This window comes from Eumetopias jubatus, unplaced genomic scaffold, assembly GCF_037043125.1.
Source record: "Eumetopias jubatus isolate StellerSeaLion01/CBP00866 unplaced genomic scaffold, mEumJub1_p1.0 scaffold_7, whole genome shotgun sequence".
In the NCBI taxonomy this organism is placed as follows: domain Eukaryota; kingdom Metazoa; phylum Chordata; class Mammalia; order Carnivora; family Otariidae; genus Eumetopias; species Eumetopias jubatus.
Genome location: NW_028274813.1, coordinates 10935562 through 10958799, shown reverse-complemented (window position 1 = coordinate 10958799; position 23238 = coordinate 10935562). Strand labels below are relative to the sequence as shown.

General features: G+C 41.2%; 1 protein-coding gene across 4 annotated transcripts in view; it reads left to right on the top strand.

Moving 5' to 3' along the window:
* Positions 1 to 23238, top strand: part of UNC79 (unc-79 subunit of NALCN channel complex) — a 209195-nt gene that overhangs the window by 82606 nt on the left and 103351 nt on the right. For all 4 annotated transcript variants that reach the window (XM_088025012.1, XM_088025014.1, XM_028101287.2 and 1 more), the window contains 6 exons: positions 1072 to 1293; positions 3373 to 3600; positions 8218 to 8359; positions 19078 to 19157; positions 19245 to 19393; positions 22998 to 23155. In XM_088025012.1, the coding sequence (XP_087881138.1) occupies positions 1072 to 1293; positions 3373 to 3600; positions 8218 to 8359; positions 19078 to 19157; positions 19245 to 19393; positions 22998 to 23155 (979 nt within the window). The remainder of the gene's footprint in view (positions 1 to 1071; positions 1294 to 3372; positions 3601 to 8217; positions 8360 to 19077; positions 19158 to 19244; positions 19394 to 22997; positions 23156 to 23238) is intronic.

Here is a 23238-nt window from a genome sequence, read left to right as displayed (position 1 = left end):
AGGAACTTGCTGGTTGTTAGAGATACTTTTAAGAGAGAAAATATGATTTCAGAGTGATATACAGTACAGCTATGTCAGTCATTGTCCTGCTACAGAATTTATCCCACATGGTTCAAATGGAGAGACATTCCTGGAGATTCTGTCTATAGAGTTATGGGGAAGGTTAAGGGAGCAGTAAGTGTTGGTGAGGCACCTAGATGCCAGTAAGAGCTCAGTAGGAAGCCATTATACCCCCAGGGTTGAAGGAACCAGGGAAAGAGTTCCTGGAGCCCATTGAGAGCTGAAATATTAAGGAAGGGCTGGCTGGAAGAGTGATGGAGAGACTGCCAAGGATGTAGCATCAAAGCAGGCAGGGGGTGGGACATATACTTCCACCTTTCTCTTCTTCAACTGCAGGGCTTCTGCTGGTGCCTCCCATTGACCCTACCCAACTGGAAGCCAACTAGCAAGAAAGCCAGGAGAGACTCTATCCTCGGCATCCTTGGGCATAGAGCAGGGCAGAGTAGGGCAGTGAGGGACTTGAATTAGGCAATTGGACAATAACCAGTTCCATAGGTTTGACATATATTGTTTACCCATGGTAGTTTAATAATTATAATATCCAGATGCTGTTCTTCTTTAACCAGTCACATTAAACAGATTTTGTGCTTATGAATCTAAAACTGATCTTGTAATATTTTATTTTTGTAAGGTCTCATTTTTCAGGTTATGGTTTTTAGGTAGTTTAGTTTAATTGGAAATGTGGATGGGATGAACAATATAATGTCAAAGACAGCTGCCTTTATTCTTCAGTGTGCTGATGTTTCATTCACCTGACAATTAGTCACAAAGTTCGGATGATTTTATTTTATTTATTTATTTATTTTTTAGACATGAGCCCTAATGTCAGTGATTTTATTTCTTATTTTTGTGTTTTGAGAAGATCAAAACTCTTTGGAAGTACTAATGCTACTCACTAAGGAAGGAAATCAGTGTGACAGCTGGAAATACCTTCCATGAGACCCAGATATTTTATCTAGCCATTTTGGCTTCTGTGAGTTCACTTATGTGTGTTGATGTTCTTTCTTCTAGGTGAGTGTTGCCTCTGATCCTGGCCGGCGAGTTCAGCACAATATGCTGAGTCCATTTCATAGTCCTTTCCAGAGTCCATTTCGGAGTCCTATGCGTAGTCCATTTCGTAGCCCTTTCAAGAATTTTGGACACCCAGGAGGAAGGACTATTGACTTTGATTGTGAAGATGATGAAATGAATCTAAATTGTTTCATCCTCATGTTTGATCTTCTCCTGAAGCAGGTAGCTGAAGCATGAGCTTTCTTTAGTTCTGAGGTGAAGAATAAGGGAAAGCGTTGTATAGTGATTCTTGCTATGTGTTGGACATCTTCATACTCATGAAATGATGCAGCATCACTCAAGACATTTTGCAAACTCCTTTCAGGATTCCCTAAAGAGTCTGAAAAATACTGTATGAATATCTGCAATGATGTTGACATATGAGAATGGATGTGAATTTTAGAAACACTCTAGCATCATTAGAATTGATTCTGTTGAACAAATTTGGTGAGCTAACTGAGTAATGCTATTGTTGGGAAGAGCAAGGTACAGCTCTGTAGTGATGGGCTGATTTAAATATATTCCATGAATTGATTTTTTTAAGGTAGTTTCAGAAGAGAAATATAAAAGTCTTTGATCAGGAGAACATTTCTTAACTTTTTATTCTGAAATAATTTCAGACTTGTGGATAAGTTGCAAGATATGTACAAAGAATTCCCAAATACTCCTCCCTTAGATTGTCCAGATAATAACACTTATCATATTTCTTTCTCTCTCTATCTGTATATGTATCTATGAATTATAGAATTTTAAAAATAAACATGAGGGTAAGTTGCAAATATGATGCCCCTTTGTCCTTAAACACTTCAGAATGTATTCCCTGAAAAATAAGGACATTCTCTTATATGACCAAGGACAAAATCAGGAAATTAATATTGTTGTAATACTATTACCTATTGTCTGACCCACAGAAATTAATCACTTTTTAAATTGACATAATAATTATATTTTTATAGTATAGTATAGTATATAGTATATAGTATACATCTATATAGTATAGGATTGTATAGTATAGTATAGTATAGTATAGATCTAGGACACAATCTAGCATCACTCGTTGCAAATATTTGTCCTGTCTCATTAGTCTTCTTTAATCCAGAGCAGTTCTTCAGGCTTTGTTCATCTTTCATGTTCTTGACGTTTTTGAAGAATGCAGTCCAATTATTTTGTAGAATGTCTCTCAATTTGAGTTTGTCGTATGTTACGGATCTATTTGGGTTAAGCATTTTTTGTCAGTAACGCCCCTGATGTGATGTTATATCCTTTTCAGTGCATCATATCAGGAGGCACGTGACATGATAATGTTGCCTTATTGGTGATGATAACTTGATTAAGGTGATTTCTACTAGATTTCTCTACTCTAAAATCACTATTTCCCCCTTTGTAATTAATAAGTAACTGGCAGGCTGAGATTTCCTATTCTCGTTAGACTTTTACCTACTAGTTTTAGCATCCACGGCTGATTCATGCCTGGATCAATTATTGTGATGATGGTTATCAAATGATAATTTCCTAATTCCATTATCTTTTAATTTATTAGCTGGTATTCTACTGAAGGAACAGTTTCCCTTCTCTCCCGTCTCTATATTTATTTGTTTATCTTCTTGTACCTGCATGTACTGATGAATTCCTATTTTATTCAGTGAGTTAAAATCTATTACTATGATTATTTTTATTCTGATGCTCATATTTGTCCCATATTTGACCAGTGGGAGTCCCTTCAGGCTGGCTTCTGTGTTCTTTTGATATAATCCGTGTCATTTTTTGAACACTTCCTTAATTTCTGGCATGACAAGATGTTCCAGGATCATTTTATATTTTCCTAGCCCCAACCTTGAAATCAGCCATTTCTCCAAGGAGCCCTGGTTCCTCTTAGAGGATAATGGATAATGGTATTTAGAAACCAAGATCTGGACACTGGGTGAGGAGTAGCATTTTTTAAATGTGTAAAAATCTCACAAAGTGATAAGTTTATAACAAACAACTCTCTTTTAAATGTCCTATGTGATTTTAAATATAATTCCCATTGTTTGTCTTGTGTTTATATTCTTTAAAAAAATCTGTGGAAAATAATATATATTCATGGTCTATAATCCTTATTATCTTTAAATAACTTAATATTGTTGTCAGATAGTAAAATTATCCCCAATTAGAATACCAATGGAATATTGGAAAAAGGACCAAATTCCTTCTTCTTTTCTTTTCTCTCTCTCTCTCTCTCTCTCTCTTTTTTTTTTTGGCCTTCATTTTGATGTCTTTCAGATGGAGTTACAAGATGATGGGATCACGATGGGTTTAGAGCACAGCTTATCAAAGGACATTATTTCCATTATAAACAATGTCTTCCAAGCCCCCTGGGGGGGCTCCCACACCTGCCAGAAGGACGAAAAAGCAATTGAGTGTAACTTATGCCAATCTAGTATTCTCTGCTATCAGCTTGCTTGTGAACTCCTGGAGAGACTGGCTCCTAAAGAAGAAAGCCGGCTGGTGGTAAGAAGTCAAAGAAATGAGATGACCCATATCTGATAGTGATAATGACTGTAGTACCTGGTATAATGGGGTCTTCCTCCAATATCACTGTATGCTCCATACTGGGTTATATGTGAGACTGTTAGAAAGTTTTCCTGTTCCTTCTACCAGCTAATGCTCCTAGAAAGGGATATGAGCTGGAGCTACATTATACAGAATTCTTGAGTCTTGAGTTAGGGTTGTGGCACATCCATTCATATAATTTTCATAAATATAAAGCATTGCTGGTATTCTTTCTTTTAAATGGCTTTTTATTTTTTAAATTAACATATAATGTATTATTTGTTTCATGGGTACAGGTCTGTGATTCATCAGTCTTATGCAATTCACAGCGCTCACCATAGTACATACCCTTCCCAATGTCCATCACCCAGCCTCCCCATCCCTCCCATCCCCCTCCACTCCAGCAACACTCAGTTTGTTTCCTGAGATTAAAAGTCTGTTTTGGTTTGTCTCCCTGTCTGGTTTTGTCTTGTTTCATTTTTCCTTCCCTTCCCCTATGATCCTCTGTCTTATTTCTCAAATTCCTCATATCAGTGAGATCATATGATATTTGTCTTTCTCTGATTGACTTATTTCACTTAGCATAATACCCTCTAGTTCCATCCACGTCGTTGCAAATGGCAAGATTTCATTTTTTTTATGGCTCCATTGGATATCTATACCACATCTTCTTTATCCATTCATCTGTTGATGGACATCTAGGCTCTTTCCATAGTTTGACTATTGCGGACATTGCTGCTATAAACATTGGGGTGCATGTGCCATTGATGGTATTCTTGAAATAACTTTTATTACAAAGTTCAGATAGCAGTGAATACTATAAAATATACATATCAAACATCAAGTAAGTAGATTGGATACAGATATCAAGAATTTCTAGGTAACTCCAGTTTGTAAAACCCATTGACTTCATCAACAACAAGTAAAGGCTTCATTTTATTTTCTGCTTTCCAAGAAAATGGTTTCAGTAGGGATCAACTACTATATACCACATATTAGCTGCTCCATACATTAGTCATTCCCTTTTTAGCCAGTTTTCATTTAAGACACATAACACATATCACCAAAAGCCCTCATGCCATCAAAGGGAGGTGAATCTGAATTATTTGGGCCAGTGTTTGCTACCTTCTCTATTTCTTCCTTTCCTCTAATGTTTATCTAAGTAGAAAGTGACTTTTTTTTTTTCAAGATTTTGTTTATTTGAGAGAGGGAGTATGAGTAGGGGGAGAAGGGCAGAGGGAGAGGGAGAAACAGAATCCTGCAGAGCCCGACACAGGGCTCAATCCCAGGACCTGGAGATCATGACCTGAGCCAAAGTTAGCTGCTTACCCGACCGAACCACCCAGGCACCCCATAAGTAGAAAGTGACTTCTTAAAAAATTTTTTTTGAGATATAACATACATGCAGTAAAGTGTTTCTTCAGTTTTTAAATACCTTTCTGCCTACTAAACTCGCTTGTCCTATATATTGCAAGGTAACCTCCCTGGACTGTGGTCTTTCAGCATTGGGTAACTTCACTACAAAACAGTCATAGTCCTAGATGATGTAAAAACAAATTAAAATCAAGATGCTTAGAGTCTAATCAGGGAGATGTTTAAGTAAATGAAAAACTGTTAACGTGATGAGTGTGATGGGAGAGATCTGGGCAAGGGAGCAATGAGGGCAGAATAGGGACTGCAGATCCAGCTTGGAGGTATGATGGGAAGGAGAGAGCTCCTGGGCTCATATTTGAAGGAATGGAGTTAATGAAATGGAGGCGGAGGGGAGAATAACTTTGGAGACCCAGAAAACTCTCTGTGTAAGTGATCCAGGGGAAAGCAGGGAATGATACGCTCAGGAAACTGGAAGCAGTTGAATGTTGCTAGCGCAGTGAGCAGGATGTGAAGACAGTGAAACCTGGGTCAAGCAAGACAGACTCCATCTTATTTTCCCATTCATTAAGGGCTCTGTCTGCCAGACTCAGAAGTTTGGGTTTTGTCTCAGTGAATGGGGAATCCTGAAGAATTTAATCAGGGTGGTGATGCAATTTGATGAATTGGAGAAAAGAGGATTTGGAGGATTTGGACCCTGGGGACAGGCATCTAGTCAAGAAGGCTAATAGGTCACTCAGGGAGGAAGTGGGGAAGTCTGAATTAAAGCAATGGTGGTGGGGATCAGAGAAGGGACAGGCCTGGCGGATTTTTAGGCAAGACGGTCAGCTGTGGTTGGTGTTTAGCTGGCGTTGAGGTATGGAAAAGTGGGGGGCAAACCCATGTTTCCTGGCTTGGGAGCTGATAACATTGCCATTTATAGAAGAGCATTACAGTGGTAGAAGTGATTTTTTTGGTAGGAGTGGGTATGATGCAGGCACAGTCAGACATAGCGGGTTGAGATGCCTTTTAGATATCCAGGTGGGGGTTGTCATGTCCCATCAGCTATGTGGATCTGGTCTTTTGGAGGAAGGTCAGAAGTAGATAAAAGTTTGGAACTGCCAGCATATTGTGCTGGGATGTGTGGAATGAGAAGAGAAATGCTCGCTAGCCATGGCTAGTATTCTGGGAAGGACCAGCTCTTAAGAAGGAAAACAGGGAAACTGAAGACTTAGAAATGAATTTAGAAGAAGCCAGAGACACAGGGGAAAAACCGAGGGAGAGCAAGAACTCCAAAACCAAGGGAGGAGGCAGTTTAGAAAAGGAAGGAATAGCTGATCATGTCAGGAGAAGAGAGGAAAAATATAAGACCGAAATGTGCCCAGGGGAATCCTGGGATGGAGCGTCCTCTGTGCCATTGGGGATGAGAGTAACCATGGATTCCAGTAGCGTGTGGCTTAAGAACAGAATCAGCTGAGGATGTGGCTGCGCCCAGTACAGACTTCTATTTCAGGGAGGGCATGAGAGGGTGAAAAGGATGGAGGCAGATGCTCTGATCCCTGCCCTGTCCCCGGGCTTTCTGTATTGTGTCCGTTTTCCCAGCACCATCCCGGGAAACAGGGGGAAGCATAAGTATAGAGAAACTGAGCCATCAAAACAATCTCCCGTGTGCATGATGCTTTGGACACTTGTCATGGGCTAAAAATAACACATTTGGAAATGAAGCTGAAGGATTCTGTTTTCCTCTCCCAAAGGTTTTATGGGAGGGATGCTCATCAATAAAAGAGGGCTATGCCGTAGAACACTCCAAAATTCCGGGTGGTCTCCACTGTGTGGGTCAGCCCTCTTTGCTCTTCAGTTCTTTTCCTGGGACAGGCTGGGGACAGGATGGGCGACACCAGTCCCTGCCACCTGGGAGGATGATTCTAGCCCTGTGGGTTATCAAAGAGTCGGTACACAGCAGGGAACTCTTTATCATAGCGAATTTCATGAAACTCACTTTAGAATTTGATTTAGTGCCTTGCTCATGAGTGACCTAGGGACAGAGTCCGGCTTTGCAAAACTGTGAAGTTGGCAGAGATATTCTTCAGGGCCCTCGCATCCTCCATGCTAAGCGCTGGTTTTCTTGTGGGTGTCCCTCTGGCACTCCATCAATCTTGAGCTGGCTGTCAAATAATTCTTGAAAAAAAACGTGTACTGGCTAAAGTGTTAGCTAAAAGAGTATGGGTTTTAGAAGAGGATATTTGAAGTGGTACTCGAAGGAAAGAAAAAGGCTGGAATTGGAGCTTAACTGGAGATGGATATTTTAAATGGCAGCCATAACCAGTGCTTCCCAATTTCACCTATTTCTGAGGCTGGTTTTATACATATGTATTATATCTGACATGCACTGTCTATAAATGTATCATGTTTAGTATAGTCATGTGGTGCAGCCCATCTCCAGAACTTTGTCATCTTGCAAAACTGAAATTCTATACCCACTAAACAAGAGCCTCCTGGATCCCCCCTCTCCTGAGCTGCTGGACAGCTCCATTCTACTTTCTGCATCTTTGAATTTGACTACGGTAGTGACCTCATATATCTGGAATCATGCAATAATTGTCCTTTTTATGACTGGCTTGTTTCACTTAGCACCGTGTTCTAAAGGTTCACTCACATAGCAGGTGTCAGACTTCCTTCCTTTGTAAGGCTGACTAATGTTTTACTGCATGTATATAACACATTTTGTCTCTCTGTTCATGTGTCGATGGACACTTGGCTTGCCATACCTAGCTCTCTTTAACGCATATGTTATAGCGATTTCTTGCTCCTAAAAATTTGACGTCTCCAGGACTACCAGTGTATGTATCCTAAGATATTGCTGTGAACCCCGTATTATTCCCTGCCAGTTAAGTACTGTTACTGAACAAAATGTGCACGGATTGGAATCACTTGGTGAGTGGGACATGATCACAGGGAAAGTGGGCCTAGGACGATTTAATGTTTTCGAGATTTTTCCATATTTGTTTCAAGGGAATGAAATTGTTTTAGTAACAGCTGATCCAAAGTCCCTTTAATTATGGAAGTGAGCTCACATTTCTTCTGAGGCAGGTGTCTTTGTCCTTCGGGGCTCAGCACAGGGCTTGGACACAGCAGGCACTCAATGGATCTTTGTGGAACTAAGCAAAACCATTCTTTACATCCCCAGCGGGCTGCTCACCTGGCTGCTTGTTCTCTTCGTTTCAGGAGCCCACAGACAGCCTTGAGGATAGTCTCCTTTCTTCCAGACCAGAGTTTATTATAGGCCCTGAAGGTGAGGAGGAGGAGAATCCAGCAACCAAGCATGGGGAGAACCCAGGTGATTGCACTGAGCCCACGGAACATGCTGGTAGGTGAACTCTGGCATACCCCAGTTAGAACAGTTCTGATGTTCAGAACCCTGTTTTTTTTAGATTACTGTCAACTTAGGCAAGTTTAGGCTTGGCTTCTCTAGTGGAGACTGGTGCAAATGAACCATTTCCTCTCAGATCATGAAGTGAACAGATCCAGGATGTGTTTCTAGTAGAGCAAAGGTCACTGAGCTGCTTTCTAGGCAGCAGGTGCTTCTTATCAACAGAACCCACCATGTGAGCAGTACCTTCCTACTTATGGTGTAGCAGTACCTTCCTACTTATGGTGTAGCAGGAGAAGCAGCTATGAACCAAGGCTGGACGACTGAGTGGAGGGTGCTTTCACTCTCGACAGCCACTGAGGGCATTTGGCCACGGCAGAGTGTTTTGGGATAGAGCCGATGGAACTTGAGCTCATGCAGCTTCTGTGGCCCAGGGGCTTGATCAGGACTCTGGACAGGCTCACAGTGTATAGCTGCACAGTTTGTGCTCCAAGGCTGGTTGGCTTTGCACAGAGCTAGAGGAAGGATGGCCTCTTTCTAGTTTGCTTGCAGGCTATGTGCGAGCTAATTGGGGACTGCAGAATGGTAGGCAGGCTTGGAATCATACTCTAGCTCTTCACAGTCTGAAGGAGTTTGGGGAATTTGACATGTGACCCCATGTGCCTTTGGGAAAGCTTGATTTCCAGATCTGCACTGTGGCACTTTGGGAATTTGTACAGGACCTGGAGTAAATATGACTCATTTTTCATCTTCCTGCTTCCACGACCCTGAACCAGGCGGCCCACCCCCAGAACCAAATTTTGGGAATCATGGGCTTTCTGTCATTCCTTCAGGGAACAGCAAACATTGTTAAGTGACTTTTGTGTGAGGTCCATTATAGCCCTGGGGGTGTCTTATTCAGACCAAGGTCTGAATAAGACATTAGTCTCATTAGTATGGAATGCTTGGTCGGAACTAACTGCTTCTGCGTGAATTGTACACATGATCCGCTGAGTATGAATATCTCAGATCACTCTGTTTAGAACCACGAGAACCTAGAAATTGAAAGAACACCTAAGATGACCTACTTCATTGGTTCTCAGCATGTCCTTGGAGTTGTACGCACTCTATGTTGTTTCCTTTGGACCTTCCTTGTTTGGAGTGGCAAATGGTGGGGAGACAGGGGCAAGTCCTAATGAGCAGCCCAGGCTACCCACCCTGCTTTACCCCGAGTGTGCTGACCTGCTCTATTTCATACGCTGGTGTTCTACGTGAGTTTCTTTAAGCAAAATCGTCCATAGGAAAAAACTTGGAAACCTGCTGATCTAATTCAGCCTTCTCACTTTGCAGATGAGGAAAATACATCCCAGGTGGTGTGAAACATGCCCGTGGTCATACAGCTTGTAGTCCTCATTCCTAATTTATGCTTTAGGCTTACGTGCGGCCCTGATGGAGCATCAGGATCGTCTGAGGAGTTGAAACACAGAATGAATGAGCACCACTCACCACCCCCAATTCTGGATACATCTGGGGCAGAGATCTGGGAGTTAGAAATCCAGATATCAAACAACCAGTTAGTGGCAGGATTGAGACTAGAACCCGGGTGTCCTGAGATCCAGGCCTCGGGCTTCTTTCTGTCAGGCATTAATGCCTAAAGGAAGCAAGGATGTCACTTAGGATCCAATAACCTGTACTCTTTATATACCAATATATCTTTTAAACCTAAGATGCACATAGATCAGTTAACTGCCACTTTTATTTATTTAATTCTTTTTTTTATTATGTTATGTTAATCACCATACATTACATCATTAGTTTTAGATGTAGTGCTCTATGATTCACTGTTTGCGTATAACACCCAGTGCTCCATGCAGTACGTGCCCTCCTTAATACCCATCACCAGGCTAACCCATCCCCCCACGCCCCTCCCCTCTAGAACCCTCAGTTTGTTTCTCAGAGTCCATAGTCTCTCATGGTTCGTCTCCCCCTCCGATTTCCCCCCTTTCATTTTTCCCTTCCTGCTATCTTCTTCTTCTTTTATTTATTCATAACATTTTATATGAACAATGGTTAAAATTAAGCAATTTCTTATTATGAATGACTCTTTTTCTTGCTTAAACATTTGCTCTGTTCGTCTCCCTCAAACACTTCTTCGGGCTCCTGTCACAGCCTCTGGTCTACTTTCCTGCTTTTATTCCCCACTGTCTTGCAGGTCACAGTTATAAATTGTCTCCTCAGGGAAGCCTCCCTTAATTTTCCTCCAAGACCAGCCTTCCCTGCTGCTCTGAGCCCAGTCCAGCTTCTGTTCTGTGGGCCTTCAGGCCGTGGTCTTGAACTCCTCTGTCAGAGCAAACATGTTCAATCGACACGTGTTCTGTGATTTCCTCCTTCCTTTCAGACTATTTCCTGTTTCTGCATTTTGTGGCCTGGTACCTATTTCTTGATAGCTGTCAGATATATCCTCCACTAAAAATACTTTTAAAACTCTCACACTAGAAAAAATAGATTCGAGGGTTGGTAACAAGTGTTTAAAATAAATGAAAGCGGAAGATCACCAATGAACTGTTTAGTATATACACCAGGAGAGTTTGACTCCCATTGTCTCTGGCTCCAGGGATTGCCAAAACTTAGAACGGTGATTTGAAAACGTTTTACACTAGTGTCTACATCTGGCTAACTTGTGAATTCTTTTCTCTAGCGTGCCTCAGGTACCATATACTGCCATCCCACATGTAGAGGCACAGGTATTAGAGAGACTCACAAGAAGATTAAAACCGAGTAATTGTTCTGATTTGAATATGCCTAACTTCTTTCAGACTCATTGGCATGAGTCCATGGGGTAAATTTCTCCTTAGGTGCTAATACAACTTGAATATCTCTCCTTAAAACCTTCTTCCCTCCCTTTCAGTAAGGAAGGCGTACCTAGCTGGGCACCAGGCCAGGTGGCAGCAGAACTCACTGCCCTTGGGAGCATAGGGTTTGCTTCAGGGAGCCAAGGACATCTGAATATATATGGTGGGCTACATGAAATTTGAGAGCCCTGAATCTAGAAGGTTTCCTGCATGGGTATCATAGAAGGGATATATGCCACCTTGGAGAGCAAATAAAAACATTACACAAAATGCCTTTTATTTTATTTTTTAATTTTTTATTGTTATGTTAATCACCATACATTACATCATTAGTTTTTAATATAGTGTTCCATGATTCATTGTTTGTGCATAATACCCAGTGCTCCATGCAGAACGTGCCCTCTTTAATACCCATCACCAGGCTAACCCATCCCCCCACCCCCTTCCCCTCTAGAACCCTCAGTTTGTTTTTCAGAGTCCATCATCTCTCATGGTTCATCTCTCCCTCTGATTTCCCCCCCTTCATTCTTCCCCTCCTGCTATCTTCTTCTTTTTTTTTCTTAACATATATTACATTATTTGTTTCAGAGGTACAGATCTGTGACTCAACAGTCTTGCACAATTCACAGCGCTCACCATAGCACATACCCTCCCCAATGTCTATCACCCAGCCACCCCCTCCCTCCCACCCCCCACCACTCCAGCAAACCTCAGTTTGTTTCCTGAGATTAAGAATTCCTCATGTCAGTGAGGTCATATGATACATGTCTTTCTCTGATTGACTTATTTTACTCAGCATAACACCCTCCAGTTCTATCCACGTCGCTGCAAATGGCAAGATCTCATTTTTTTGATGGCTGCATAATATTCCATTGTGTATATATACCACATCTTCTTTATCCATTCATCCATCGATGGACAACTTGGCTCTTTCCACAGTTTGGCTATTGTGGACATTGCTGCTATAAACATTGGGGTGCATGTACCCTTTCGGAGCCCTACATTTGTATCTTTGTGGTAAATACCCAGTAGTGCAATTGCTGGATCGTATGGTAGCTCTATTTTCAACTTTTTGAGGAACCTCCATACTGTTTTCCAGAGTGGTTGCACCAGCTTGCATTCCCACCAACAGGGTAGGAGGGTTCCCCTTTCTCCACATCCCCACCAACATCTGTCATTTCCTGACTTGTTAATTTTAGCCATTCTGACTGGTGTGAGGTGGTATCTCACTGAGGTTTTGATTTGGATTTCCCCGATGCCGAGCGATGTGGAGCAATTTTTCATGTGTCTGTTGGCCATTTGGATGTCTTCTTTGGAAAAATGTCTGCTCATGTCTTCTGCCCATTTCTTGATTGGATTATTTGTTCTTTGGGTGTTGAGTTTGATAAGTTCTTTATAGATTTTGGATACTAGTCCTTTATCTGATATGTCATTTGCAAATATTTTCTCCCATTCTGTCGGTTGTCTTTTGGTTTTGTGGACTGTTTCTTTTGCTGTGCAAAAGCTTTTTATCTTGATGAAATCCCAATAGTTCATTTTTGCCCTTGCTTCCCTTGCCTTTGGCGATGTTTCTAGGAAGAAGTTGCTGCGGCTGGGGTCGAAGAGGTTGCTGCCTGTGTTCTCCTTTAGGATTTTGATGGACCCCTGTCTCACATCTAGGTCTTTCAACCATTTGGAGTCTATTTTTGTGTGTGGTGTAAGGAAATGGTCCAGTTTCATTTTTCTGCATGTGGCTGTCCAATTTTCCCAACACCATTTGTTGAAGAGACTGTCTTTTTTCCATTGGATATTCTTTCCTGCTTTGTCAAAGATTAGTTGACCATAGAGTTGAGGGTCTATTTCTGGGCTCTCTATTCTGTTCCATTGATCTACGTGTCTGCTTTTGTGCCAGTACCATACTGTCTTGATGATGACCGCTTTGTAATAGAGCTGGAAGTCCGGGATTGTGATGCTGCCCGCTTTGCTTTTCTTTTTCAACATTCCTCTGGCTATTCGGGGTCTTTTCTGGTTCCATACAAATTTTAGGATTATTTGTTCCATTTCTTTGAAAAAAGTGGATGGTATTTTGATGGGGATTGCTTTGAATGTGTAGATTGCTCTAGGTAGCATTGACATCTTCACAATATTTGTTCTTCCAATCCATGAGCATGGAACGTTTTTCCATTTCTTTGTGTCTTCCTCAATTTCTTTCATGAGTATTTTATAGTTTTCTGAGTACAGATTCTTTGCCTCTTTGGTTAGATTTATTCCTAGGTATCTTATGGTTTTGGGTGCAATTGTAAATGGGATCGACTCCTTAATTTGTCTCTCTTCTGTCTTGTTGTTGGTGTATAGGAATGCCACTGATTTCTGTGCATTGATTTTATATCCTGCCACTTTACTGAATTCCTGTATGAGTTCTAGCAGTTTTGGGTTGGAGTCTTTTGGATTTTCCACGTAAAATATCATATCATCTGCAAAGAGTGAGAGTTTGACTTCCTCCTTGCCGATTTGGATGCCTTTGATTTCTTTTTGTTGTCTGATTGCTGTGGCTAGGACTTCTGATACAGTGTTGAATAGCAGTGGTGATACTGGACATCCCTGCTGCGTCCCTGACCTTAAGGGGGTTAGCTCTCAGTTTTTCCCCATTGAGAATGATATTTGCTGTAGGTTTTTCATAGATGGCTTTTATGATATTGAGGTAGGTACCCTCTATCCCTATACTCTGAAGAGTTTTGATCAAGAAAGGATGCTGTACTTTGTCAAATGCTTTTTCTGCATCTGTTGAGAGGATCATATGATTCTTGTTCTTTCTTTTGTTAATATATTGTATCATGTTGATTGATTTGCGGATGTTGAACCAACCTTGCAGCCCAGGGATAAATCCTACTTGGTCGTGGTGAATAATCCTTTTAATGTACTGTTGGATCCTATTGGCTAGTATTTTGGTGAGAATTTTTGCATCCATGTTCATCAAGGATATTGGTCTGTAATTCTCCTTTTTGTTGGGGTCTTTGTCTGGTTTGGGGATCAAGGTAATGGTGGCCTCATAAAACGAGTTTGGAAGTTTTCCTTCCATTTCTATTTTTTGGAACAGTTTCAGGAGAATAGGTATTAATTCTTCTTTAAATGTTTGGTAGAATTCCCCTGGGAAGCCATCTGGCCCTGGGCTTTTGTTTCTTGGGAGATTTTTGATGACTGCCTCAATTTCCTTAGTGTTATAGGTCTGTTCAGGTTTTCTATTTCTTCCTGGTTCAATTTTGATAGTTGATACATCTCTAGGAATGCACCCATTTCTTCCAGGTTATCTAATTTGCTGGCATAGAGTTGCTCATAATATGTTCTTATAATTGTTTGTATTTCTTTGGTGTTGGTTGTGATCTCTCCTCTTTCATTCATGATTGTGTTGATTTGGGTCATTTCTCTTTTCTTTTTGATCAGTCTGGCCAGGGGTTTATCAATCTTGTTAATTCTTTCAAAGAACCAGCTCCTAGTTTCGTTGACCTGTTCTACTGTTCTTTTGGTTTCTATTTCATTGATTTCTGCTCTGATCTTTATTATTTCTCTTCTCCTGCTGGGTTTAGGCTTTATTTGCTGTTTTTTTCTCCAGCTCCTTTAGGTGTAGGGTTAGGTTGTGTATTTGAGACCTTTCTTGTTTCTTGAGAAAGGCTTGTATTGCTATATACTTTCCTCTCAGGACTGCCTTTGCTGTATCCCAAAGATTTTGAACAGTTGTGTTTTCATTTTCATTGGTTTCCATGAATTTTTTTAATTCTCCTTTAATTTCCTGGTTGACCCATTCATTCTTTAGTAGGATGCTCTTTAGCCTCCATGTATTTGGGTTCTTTCTGACTTTCCTCTTGTGATTGAGTTCTAGTTTCAAAGCATTGTGGTCTGAAAATATGCAGGGAATAATCCCAATCTTTTGGTACCGGTTGAGACCTGATTTGTGACCTAGGATGTGATCAATTCTGGAGAATGTTCCATGGGCACTAGAGAAGAATGTGTATTCCGTTGCTTTGGGATAGAATGTTCTGAATATGTCTATGAAGTCCATTTGGTCCAGTGTGTCATTTAAAGTCTTTATTTCCTTGTTGATCTTTTGCTTAGATGATCTGTCCATTTCAGTCAGGGGGGTGTTAAAGTCCCCCACTATTATTGTATTGTTGTCAATGTGTTTCTTCGCTTTTGTTATTAATTGCCTTATATAATTGGCTGCTCCCATGTTAGGGGCATAGATATTTACAATTGTTAGATCTTCTTGTTGGATAGACCCTTTAAGTAGGATATAGTGTCCTTCCTCATCTCTTATTACAGTCTTTGTTTTAAAATCTAATTTGTCTGACATAAGGATTGCCACCCCAGCTTTCTTTTGGTGTCCGTTAGCATGGTAAATGGTTTTCCACCCCTTCACTTTCAATGTGGAGGTGTCTTTGGGTCTAAAATGAGTCTCTTGCAGACAGCATATGGATGGGTCTTGTTTTTTAATCCAATCTGATAGCGTGTGTCTTTTGATTGGGGCATTTAGCCCATTTACATTCAGCGTAACTATTGAAAGATATGAATTTAGGGCCATTGTATTGCCTGTAAGGTGACTGTTACTGTATATTGTCTGTATTCCTTTCTGGTCCATGCTGCTTTTAGGCTCTCTCTTTGCTTAGAGGACCCCTTTCAATATTTCTTGGAGGGCTGGTTTCGTGTTTGCAAATTCCTTTAGTTTTTGTTTGTCCTGGAAGCTTTTTATCTCTCCTTCTCTTTTCAATGACAGCCTAGCTGGATATAGTATTCTTGGCTGCGTATTTTTCTCGTTTAGTGCTCTGAATATATCATGCCAGTTCTTTCTGGCCTGCCAGGTCTCTGTGGATAGGTCTGTTGCCAATCTAATGTTTCTACCATTTTAGGTTACAGATCTCTTCTCCCGAGCTGCTTTCAGGATTTTCTCTTTGTCTCTGAGACTTGTAAGTTTTACTATTAGATGTTGGGGTGTTGACCTAATTTTATTGATTCTGAGAGGGGTTCTCTGTGCCTCCTGGGTTTTGATGCCTGTTTCCTTCCCCACATTAGGGAAGTTCTCTGCTATAATTTGCTCCAGTATACCTTCTGCGCCTCTCTCTTTCTTCTTCTTCTGGGATCCCAATTATTCTAATGTTGTTTCGTCTTATCGTATCACTTATCTCTCGAATTCTGCCCTCGTGATCCAGTAGTTGTTTATCTCTCTTTTTCTCAGCTTCTTTATTTTCCATCATTTGGTCTTCTATATCGCTGATTCTTTCTTTCCTTTTTTTAACCCTCTTCTTTCTTTTTTCAAACATCTTATCAATTCCTTTTTAAAAATTTTTTATAATTTTCATCTTTACAGTCATATTCCATCCCTTCATTGTATCAACCCTTATTTTGCACATATATAAGTCTTTCTTTCTTTAAAATTAAATCATATCGCTGATTCTCTCTTCTGCCTCATTTATCCTAGCAGTTAGTGCCCCCATTTTTGATTGCACCTCATTAATAGCCTTTTTGATTTCGACTTGGTTAAATTTTTGTTCTTTTATTTCTCCAGAAAGCATTTCTCTAATAACTTCCCTGCTTTTTTCAAGCCCAGCTAGTATCTTTAAAGTCATGATTCTGAACTCTAGGTCCTACATCGCACTAATGTCCGTATTGAGTAGGTCCCTGGCAGAGGGTACTACCTCTTGTTCTTTTTGTTGAGGTGATTTTTTTCGTCTTGTCATTTTGTCCAGAGGAGAATAGATGAATGAGAGAACAAAATGCTAACAGGTTAACAACGTCCCCAGAAAATATACTCTAATCAAATCAGAAAAGCCTGAAACCAGGGGGAAAAAAAGGAAAGAAAGAGAAAAAAAAAGAAAAAGAAAAAGATAAAAACAAACAAAAACAGAACAAAACAAAACAAAACAAAACAGAATATGATCAGATATGACCAGGCTGGTGCATAGATCAGTGCCACACACTAGATTTTGGGTGTATTTTAGTCTGTTAGAGGGAAGTGCCTCCTAAAATTTTAAAGAAAGAAAGACTTATATATGTGCAAAATAAGGGTTGATACAATGAAGGGATGGAATATGACTGTAAAGATGAAAATTATAAAAAATTTTTAAAAAGGAATTGATAAGATGTTTGAAAAAAGAAAGAAGAGGGTTAAAAAAAGGAAAGAAAGAAAGAGAGAAAAAAAGGGAGGAGAGAATGTGATCAGGCAGGAGACTAGAACAAGGCCATACACTAGAGATTTAGGGTATATTTTGATATGTTAGAAGAAACTGTACCTCAAAATTTTAAAGAGAGAACAACATATATATATCTGCCAAAAATAAGGGTAACTACTCTGAAGGGATAGAATATGACTCTAAAAATGAAAAATAAAAAATGTTTTTTTAAAAAAGGGATTGATAAGATGGTTGAAAAAGGGAAAAAGAAAAATTTAAAAAAAGTTAAAAAAACTAACTTTGAAAGACTAATGAATCATGACACATGATGCATTAGTCACATGAATTAGACACATGAATTCTTTTTTTTTAAAAGATTTTATTTATTTATTTGAGAGAGAGAGAATGAGAGATAGAAAGCACGAGAGGGAAGAGGGTCAGAGGGAAAAGGAGACTCCCTGCTGAGCAGCTAGCCCGATGTGGGACTCAATCCCGGGACTCCAGGATCATGACCTGAGCCGAAAGCAGTCGCTTAACCAAGTGAGCCACCCAGGCGCCCAGACACATGAATTCTATGTGCAGTATTCCCCTAGCGCTGGAGTTCTGCCGTTCTCATTGATCGGTAAACTTGGTCTTGGCGGGCTGTTAGTGCTGATCTTCTGGGGGAGGGGCCTGTTGCCGTGGTTCCCAAATGTCTTTGCCGGCCGCGGAAGTGTCCCGCCCTTGCCTGTCCGGGCTAAACAATCTGCTCGGGTTTGCTCTAAGGAGCTTTTGTTCCGTGCAGCTCTCCGTGCAGCTTTGGAGGACGAGAGTGAAAATGGCGGCCTCCCAATCTCTGTCCCGGAGGAGCCGAGAACTCAGGGCCCCGCTCCTCAGTGCGCCCCCAGAGAAAAGCAGTCACTCCCGTGTCCCTGGTCTCCGGCCGCACTCCGTGCTCACCCGGCCTGTGACCGAGCGTTGCTATCTCTGGCACCTGACCCCGTGTGGAGTCTCCAAACCCAGCAGATCCCTGCGGTGCACTCCTGCGCCGCTCCTCCTGGGGGAGGAAGGGGGGTCTCCCCGGATCTGCCACTTGTTGGGTCCCTGCTGGAGGAGCAGTGGCCCGACTGTGCCATGGATCACAGTTTATGGCAACCCTGAGCTGAGAGCGTGCCCCTTGGCTCCGTCTCTGCAGCCGGCTTCCCTGCTCCGATACCTGGGAGCTCTGCTGCACTCAGGCACCCCCGGTCTTTCTGTGACCCCGAGAGTCCTGAGACCACACTGTCCCGCGAGGGTTCCACCCCCCGCTTAGCCACTGGAGCGACGTCCCTCAGCAGGGCCGACTTCTCAAAGTTGTGATTTTGTGCTCCGCGGCTCTATCACTTGCCAGAAGTGGCCGACAGAGGCCCCGTCCCCCGCCGTCTGTCCTCCCGAATATCGCCTTGGATTCACTTCTCCGCACGTCCTACCTTCCAGAAAGTGGTCGCTTTTCTGTTCAGAGAGTTGTTGCTATTCTTCTCTTCGATATCCTGTTGAGTTTGTAGGTGTTCAGAATGGTTTGATCCCTATCCAGCTGAATTCCTGAGACCAGACGAAATCCAGGTCTCCTACTCCTCTGCCATCTTGCTCCGCCCCCCGCACAAAATGCCTTTTAATATATCATATATTTATTTTCAGTCCTCTTGGTTTTATGGTCTTGATCAGGTCATGAGTGGTGGGAAAAAGGAGGAGCTATGCTAACCTTCATGTAATTATTTCTTCCCAGCAATAAAGAATGACACTGAGAGAAAGTTTTGCTACCAACAGCTTCCAGTAACTTTGAGACTAATATACACCATTTTCCAGGTATATTTTTTGAGATATTTAAATGTTTGATGTGTTAGCATTGCTATATTAGATAACTCAGTAGTAACCATGTGGTTCTTTGTGTAGGAAATGGCGAAGTTTGAAGAGCCAGACATTCTTTTTAATATGCTCAATTGCCTGAAGATTCTCTGTCTACATGGAGAGTGTTTATACATTGCTAGAAAAGACCATCCTCAATTTTTAGCCTACATTCAGGATCATATGTTGATTGCAAGGTATGTCTTCCTAGCAGCTTTTTGTTGCTGTTGTTGTTGTTGTTTATATTTTAGGCTTTAGCTGTGAAAATCAAAGTTAGGACAAGATTTACCAACTCATTTGGGCCATTTCTCTTAGCCAGGACAGGCTAATTGCCTATGGGAATAACTTTTATTTCTTTTACTGAGTCTAATGTTTAAGTATGTCAACATGAGGAATAGTAATTTTCTTTGCTAGACACTGTAGAAATAGAAAAAGCAAAAATAAGGATTATTTGGTCATCAGTTGTTGGGTGGCTTAAGAGTATAGTGTCCCCTAGGAAAATGTCAACAGGTACTAAGTCATTATTTACATAGTATCATCTAGTACAATATTAATACGAAAGACTTGCTCAATTTCTTTCTTGAAATAAAACTGCTAATAGACATCAAAAAATCTCTCCACATTTTTGTCTGATAAAGTATTTTTAGAGACTGCTGAAGTATTTTGAGAAAAATAGTAAAATATCGCCCTGGATATATATAGAGTTTTTCTTCCTGAGAAGACAATGACTTAAAATAGCTGTTAGAGTCTTCCTAGAAGTAAGTCAGAAAAATATTATCCTCGTTTAACTGTAAGAGAATGAGGTGATGAGAAGAAAGAAGAGGTTGGCTTAGGTTAACTTGGTGACAAAACCAACTTGAGGCTCTATCTGTCTTTGCACTCATTTTGTTCCTTTGTTCATTCATTCATTCAACAGATATTATTGGGGGTTTGCTATAAATGTTATTATTCTAGGCACTTTGGGAATTTGCAATCTAGTTTGGAAGGGGGTGAATGCTATTTATACAGAAGGTGACCACATAATTTATTCTTCACATTGTTAACTTTTGAGAGTGAAGAAGGGGTGATCTTCATAATAACCTTAAACAATTAGTATTAATGTAGACCAAGATCTTGGATAAACTAAGATACTTGGTCACCCTGTGTATACGTGAGTCACTGTCAATCCGAGGGATGTGTGATGGATGACTGTTTTGTATAGTTCGGAGGTGGGAGAGGTCATTTCTGGAGGACTAGAGAAGGTCTCAGGAGCGGATACCATTTGGACGGGCATTGAGAGGATGATAAAATTTTAACAGGTGGACATTTGAGATGGGCAGGACATTTTGTTGAAAGTGAGAATGTCAAGAGTAAAGATGGCAGAGTTGGAGGGACAAGAAGTAAGTAGGGCATACTTAGGTGATAGCAAGGTTTTATTTTTTGCCACATGGGATGATCTTAGGGGAGTAAATGCAAAATATAGCTGGAGAAGTAGGTTGGGGCCCAAGTGTAAAGGGCCTCAAAGATAGGGACTTCTCTTAATGATGTTTGGAGACCTATGGAAGATCTTGTAACAATAAACAGGGTCAAAGTTGTACTTTAATAGCATGAGTAAGGAGAAAGAGAGACCCTTAGGGACCACCCACATTTAAGGGAGCGCAAAGAACATGTTGTAAGGGCTTTGGGAATGTCAAGGTGTAACACAGAAGTTTCTTCTGAAAAGTTTATTAGAAAAGTAAGGGAGAGATCAGATATTTAGAGGGGAAAAGGAGTGGATGTCAAGGATTTTTAGGATAAAGATCTGAAAATATTTATGGTCAGTGCAAGGGATCAGAGGAAGGGGAGTAGCTGGTAGAGCCAGGTCCTGGAAGGCAAGACTGTGTGATCAGGAACAAAGGGTGGGTGGAAGAGAGGAGGGATGCTCTTTTCTTTGAAAGGAGATATATTTTGGGGAAAAGAGAAATTAAGTGTCAAGGGGAACTCATTACTGAACCTTAAGAGTAGTGTGTCCTGATGTCTTTTCCTGAGAGGTAGGAGGATAGAGATTAGGTTGGGAGCTCAAGGAACATGGAAAAAAGTATGGGATAAGCTCATGGAGGAAAGCAGTAGGGTGTTGACAAGAAGTAATTGAAGAATGGCCAGCTTCAGCATCAAGCTGAACTTAGCTAGTACCAGTTTGTGGTGGACCAAGTTAGTAGGAATTAGTAGGACCAAGTTGGTTCCGGGGTCTGGGAGTGGAGGGGCAATGTGGCTTTATTCAGGAGTAGGGATTTGTGATTTGATTATGGTGGAAGTCAAGGGGATGAGAAATTTTGGAGTGAGGAAATGGTTGACTCTGAGATCCAGTCTAAGATGGGAGGCAAATGAAATCAGAAGAGGATTGATGTTTGGGAGAAGAGTATGAAAAGGAGGGAAAAGAAGTCTTAGTCATGATTGGGAATATTTTGGATGGGGACACTGTTCAACCCAGTACAGAAGCATAGAATGGGAAAAGTGGGAGTCTCCAGAAGTTTCCTCATGATAAAATGGGAATTCTACAGGTGGAACGGGAGGAGCTGGTGGAAGGGTAGACCTAGCTGACGTGGATGTGGGGCAGAGTAGGACTGATCTGAACAGATGGATGACCAAGTCCAGGCAAAAACCATGAAGGAGTAGGCTTGGGAGTTAGGCAGAAGCTCTGTTCATTCCGTGAGAGTGGGACTACTAAGTAGGCCAACTTTTGTTGTTAAAACAGCCCCTACAGGGGGCGCCAGGGTGGCCTAGTTGGTTGAGTGTCCGACTCTTGATTTCGGCTCAGGTCATGATCTCAGGGTCTTGAGATCGAGCCCCGAGTCTGGCTCCTCACTGAGCATAGAGCCTGCTTGACATTCTCTCTCTCTGTTCCTCTGCCCTTCCCCCCACTCTCTAAACAAACAAACAAAATAACAAACAAACGCAGTCTCTACAGGACAGTTACCCAGGCCAAAGGGATTACTGGTGCTGTGGGATCTCTGGCTCAGCCTTTGGGCTACATAGCCCAGGTTTTTCCTCAAAGTACCACTCTGACACAAAAGCCATGATGAACAATGTAGAGATCTGTGGAAAAGGACACTATCTTCCTGATTTCTTCCTGATTTCAAACAACGCTGCTGTAGAGCAAGCAGCGTTGTTTGAAATCAGGAAGAAATCAGGAAGATAGTGGGAAAGATATGGGAAAGCCATAGGGGACTGGGGAGATCCAGGCTTTTTTGTCACCGTGGTGGTTTTCTAGCAGTGCTGCATATGGTTTCCTTCCTTCAACTACCTTGATCAGCCTGGGTTTTGTGTTCACTCTTATGATAAGGAAGGGGAGGACCTTGACTGACAGCCCTGCTAGTTGGTGGAGAGGCTGTTCTTAATAGAAATAGAGTTGTTCTTTGCTAGAATAAAGAGGAAAGGCTGCTGGGCAGGCAAAGCTCTCAGATATTCACTAAAAGAAAAATTTAAAAAAATTACTCTTCACCCCACCATCTTAACAGAACTAATATCAATTTTGTATATTTTTAAGTCATTGCTCATTTATATATGGGAATTTCTAATATATAATTTTTATTTTTATGTTAAAATGTAGTATTAAGTATTGTTTTTCTGTGCTGTTACATAAAAGTAATTTCTTTAAAAAAAATGAACAGAACAGATTTAGGAAAGTTTTATCAGAGGTTTATAGGCTTGTGGATGACTAATTTCACCAAAAGCATCCTTACCAGCTGCCTGTTAACTACATTTCCCATAAACTGAGGTAATTGTGTTTGTTTTCTAGAAAGGTTATCTTAACTGTAACCACTTTGCTTATTGCTCTCTCAGCCTGTGGAGAGTCGTCAAATCTGAGTTCTCCCAACTATCTTCATTGGCGGTTCCTCTGCTTCTCCATGCTTTGTCACTTCCTCATGGTGCTGACATCTTCTGGACAATCATAAATGGCAATTTCAACAGCAAAGACTGGAAGATGAGGTTTGAAGCAGGTACCTCTGTATTAGCTTAAAAATTCTCGGGGGGGGGGCGGGGTCACAAGGTAAACCAAATGTCCAGCCATGATGTCTCTTGT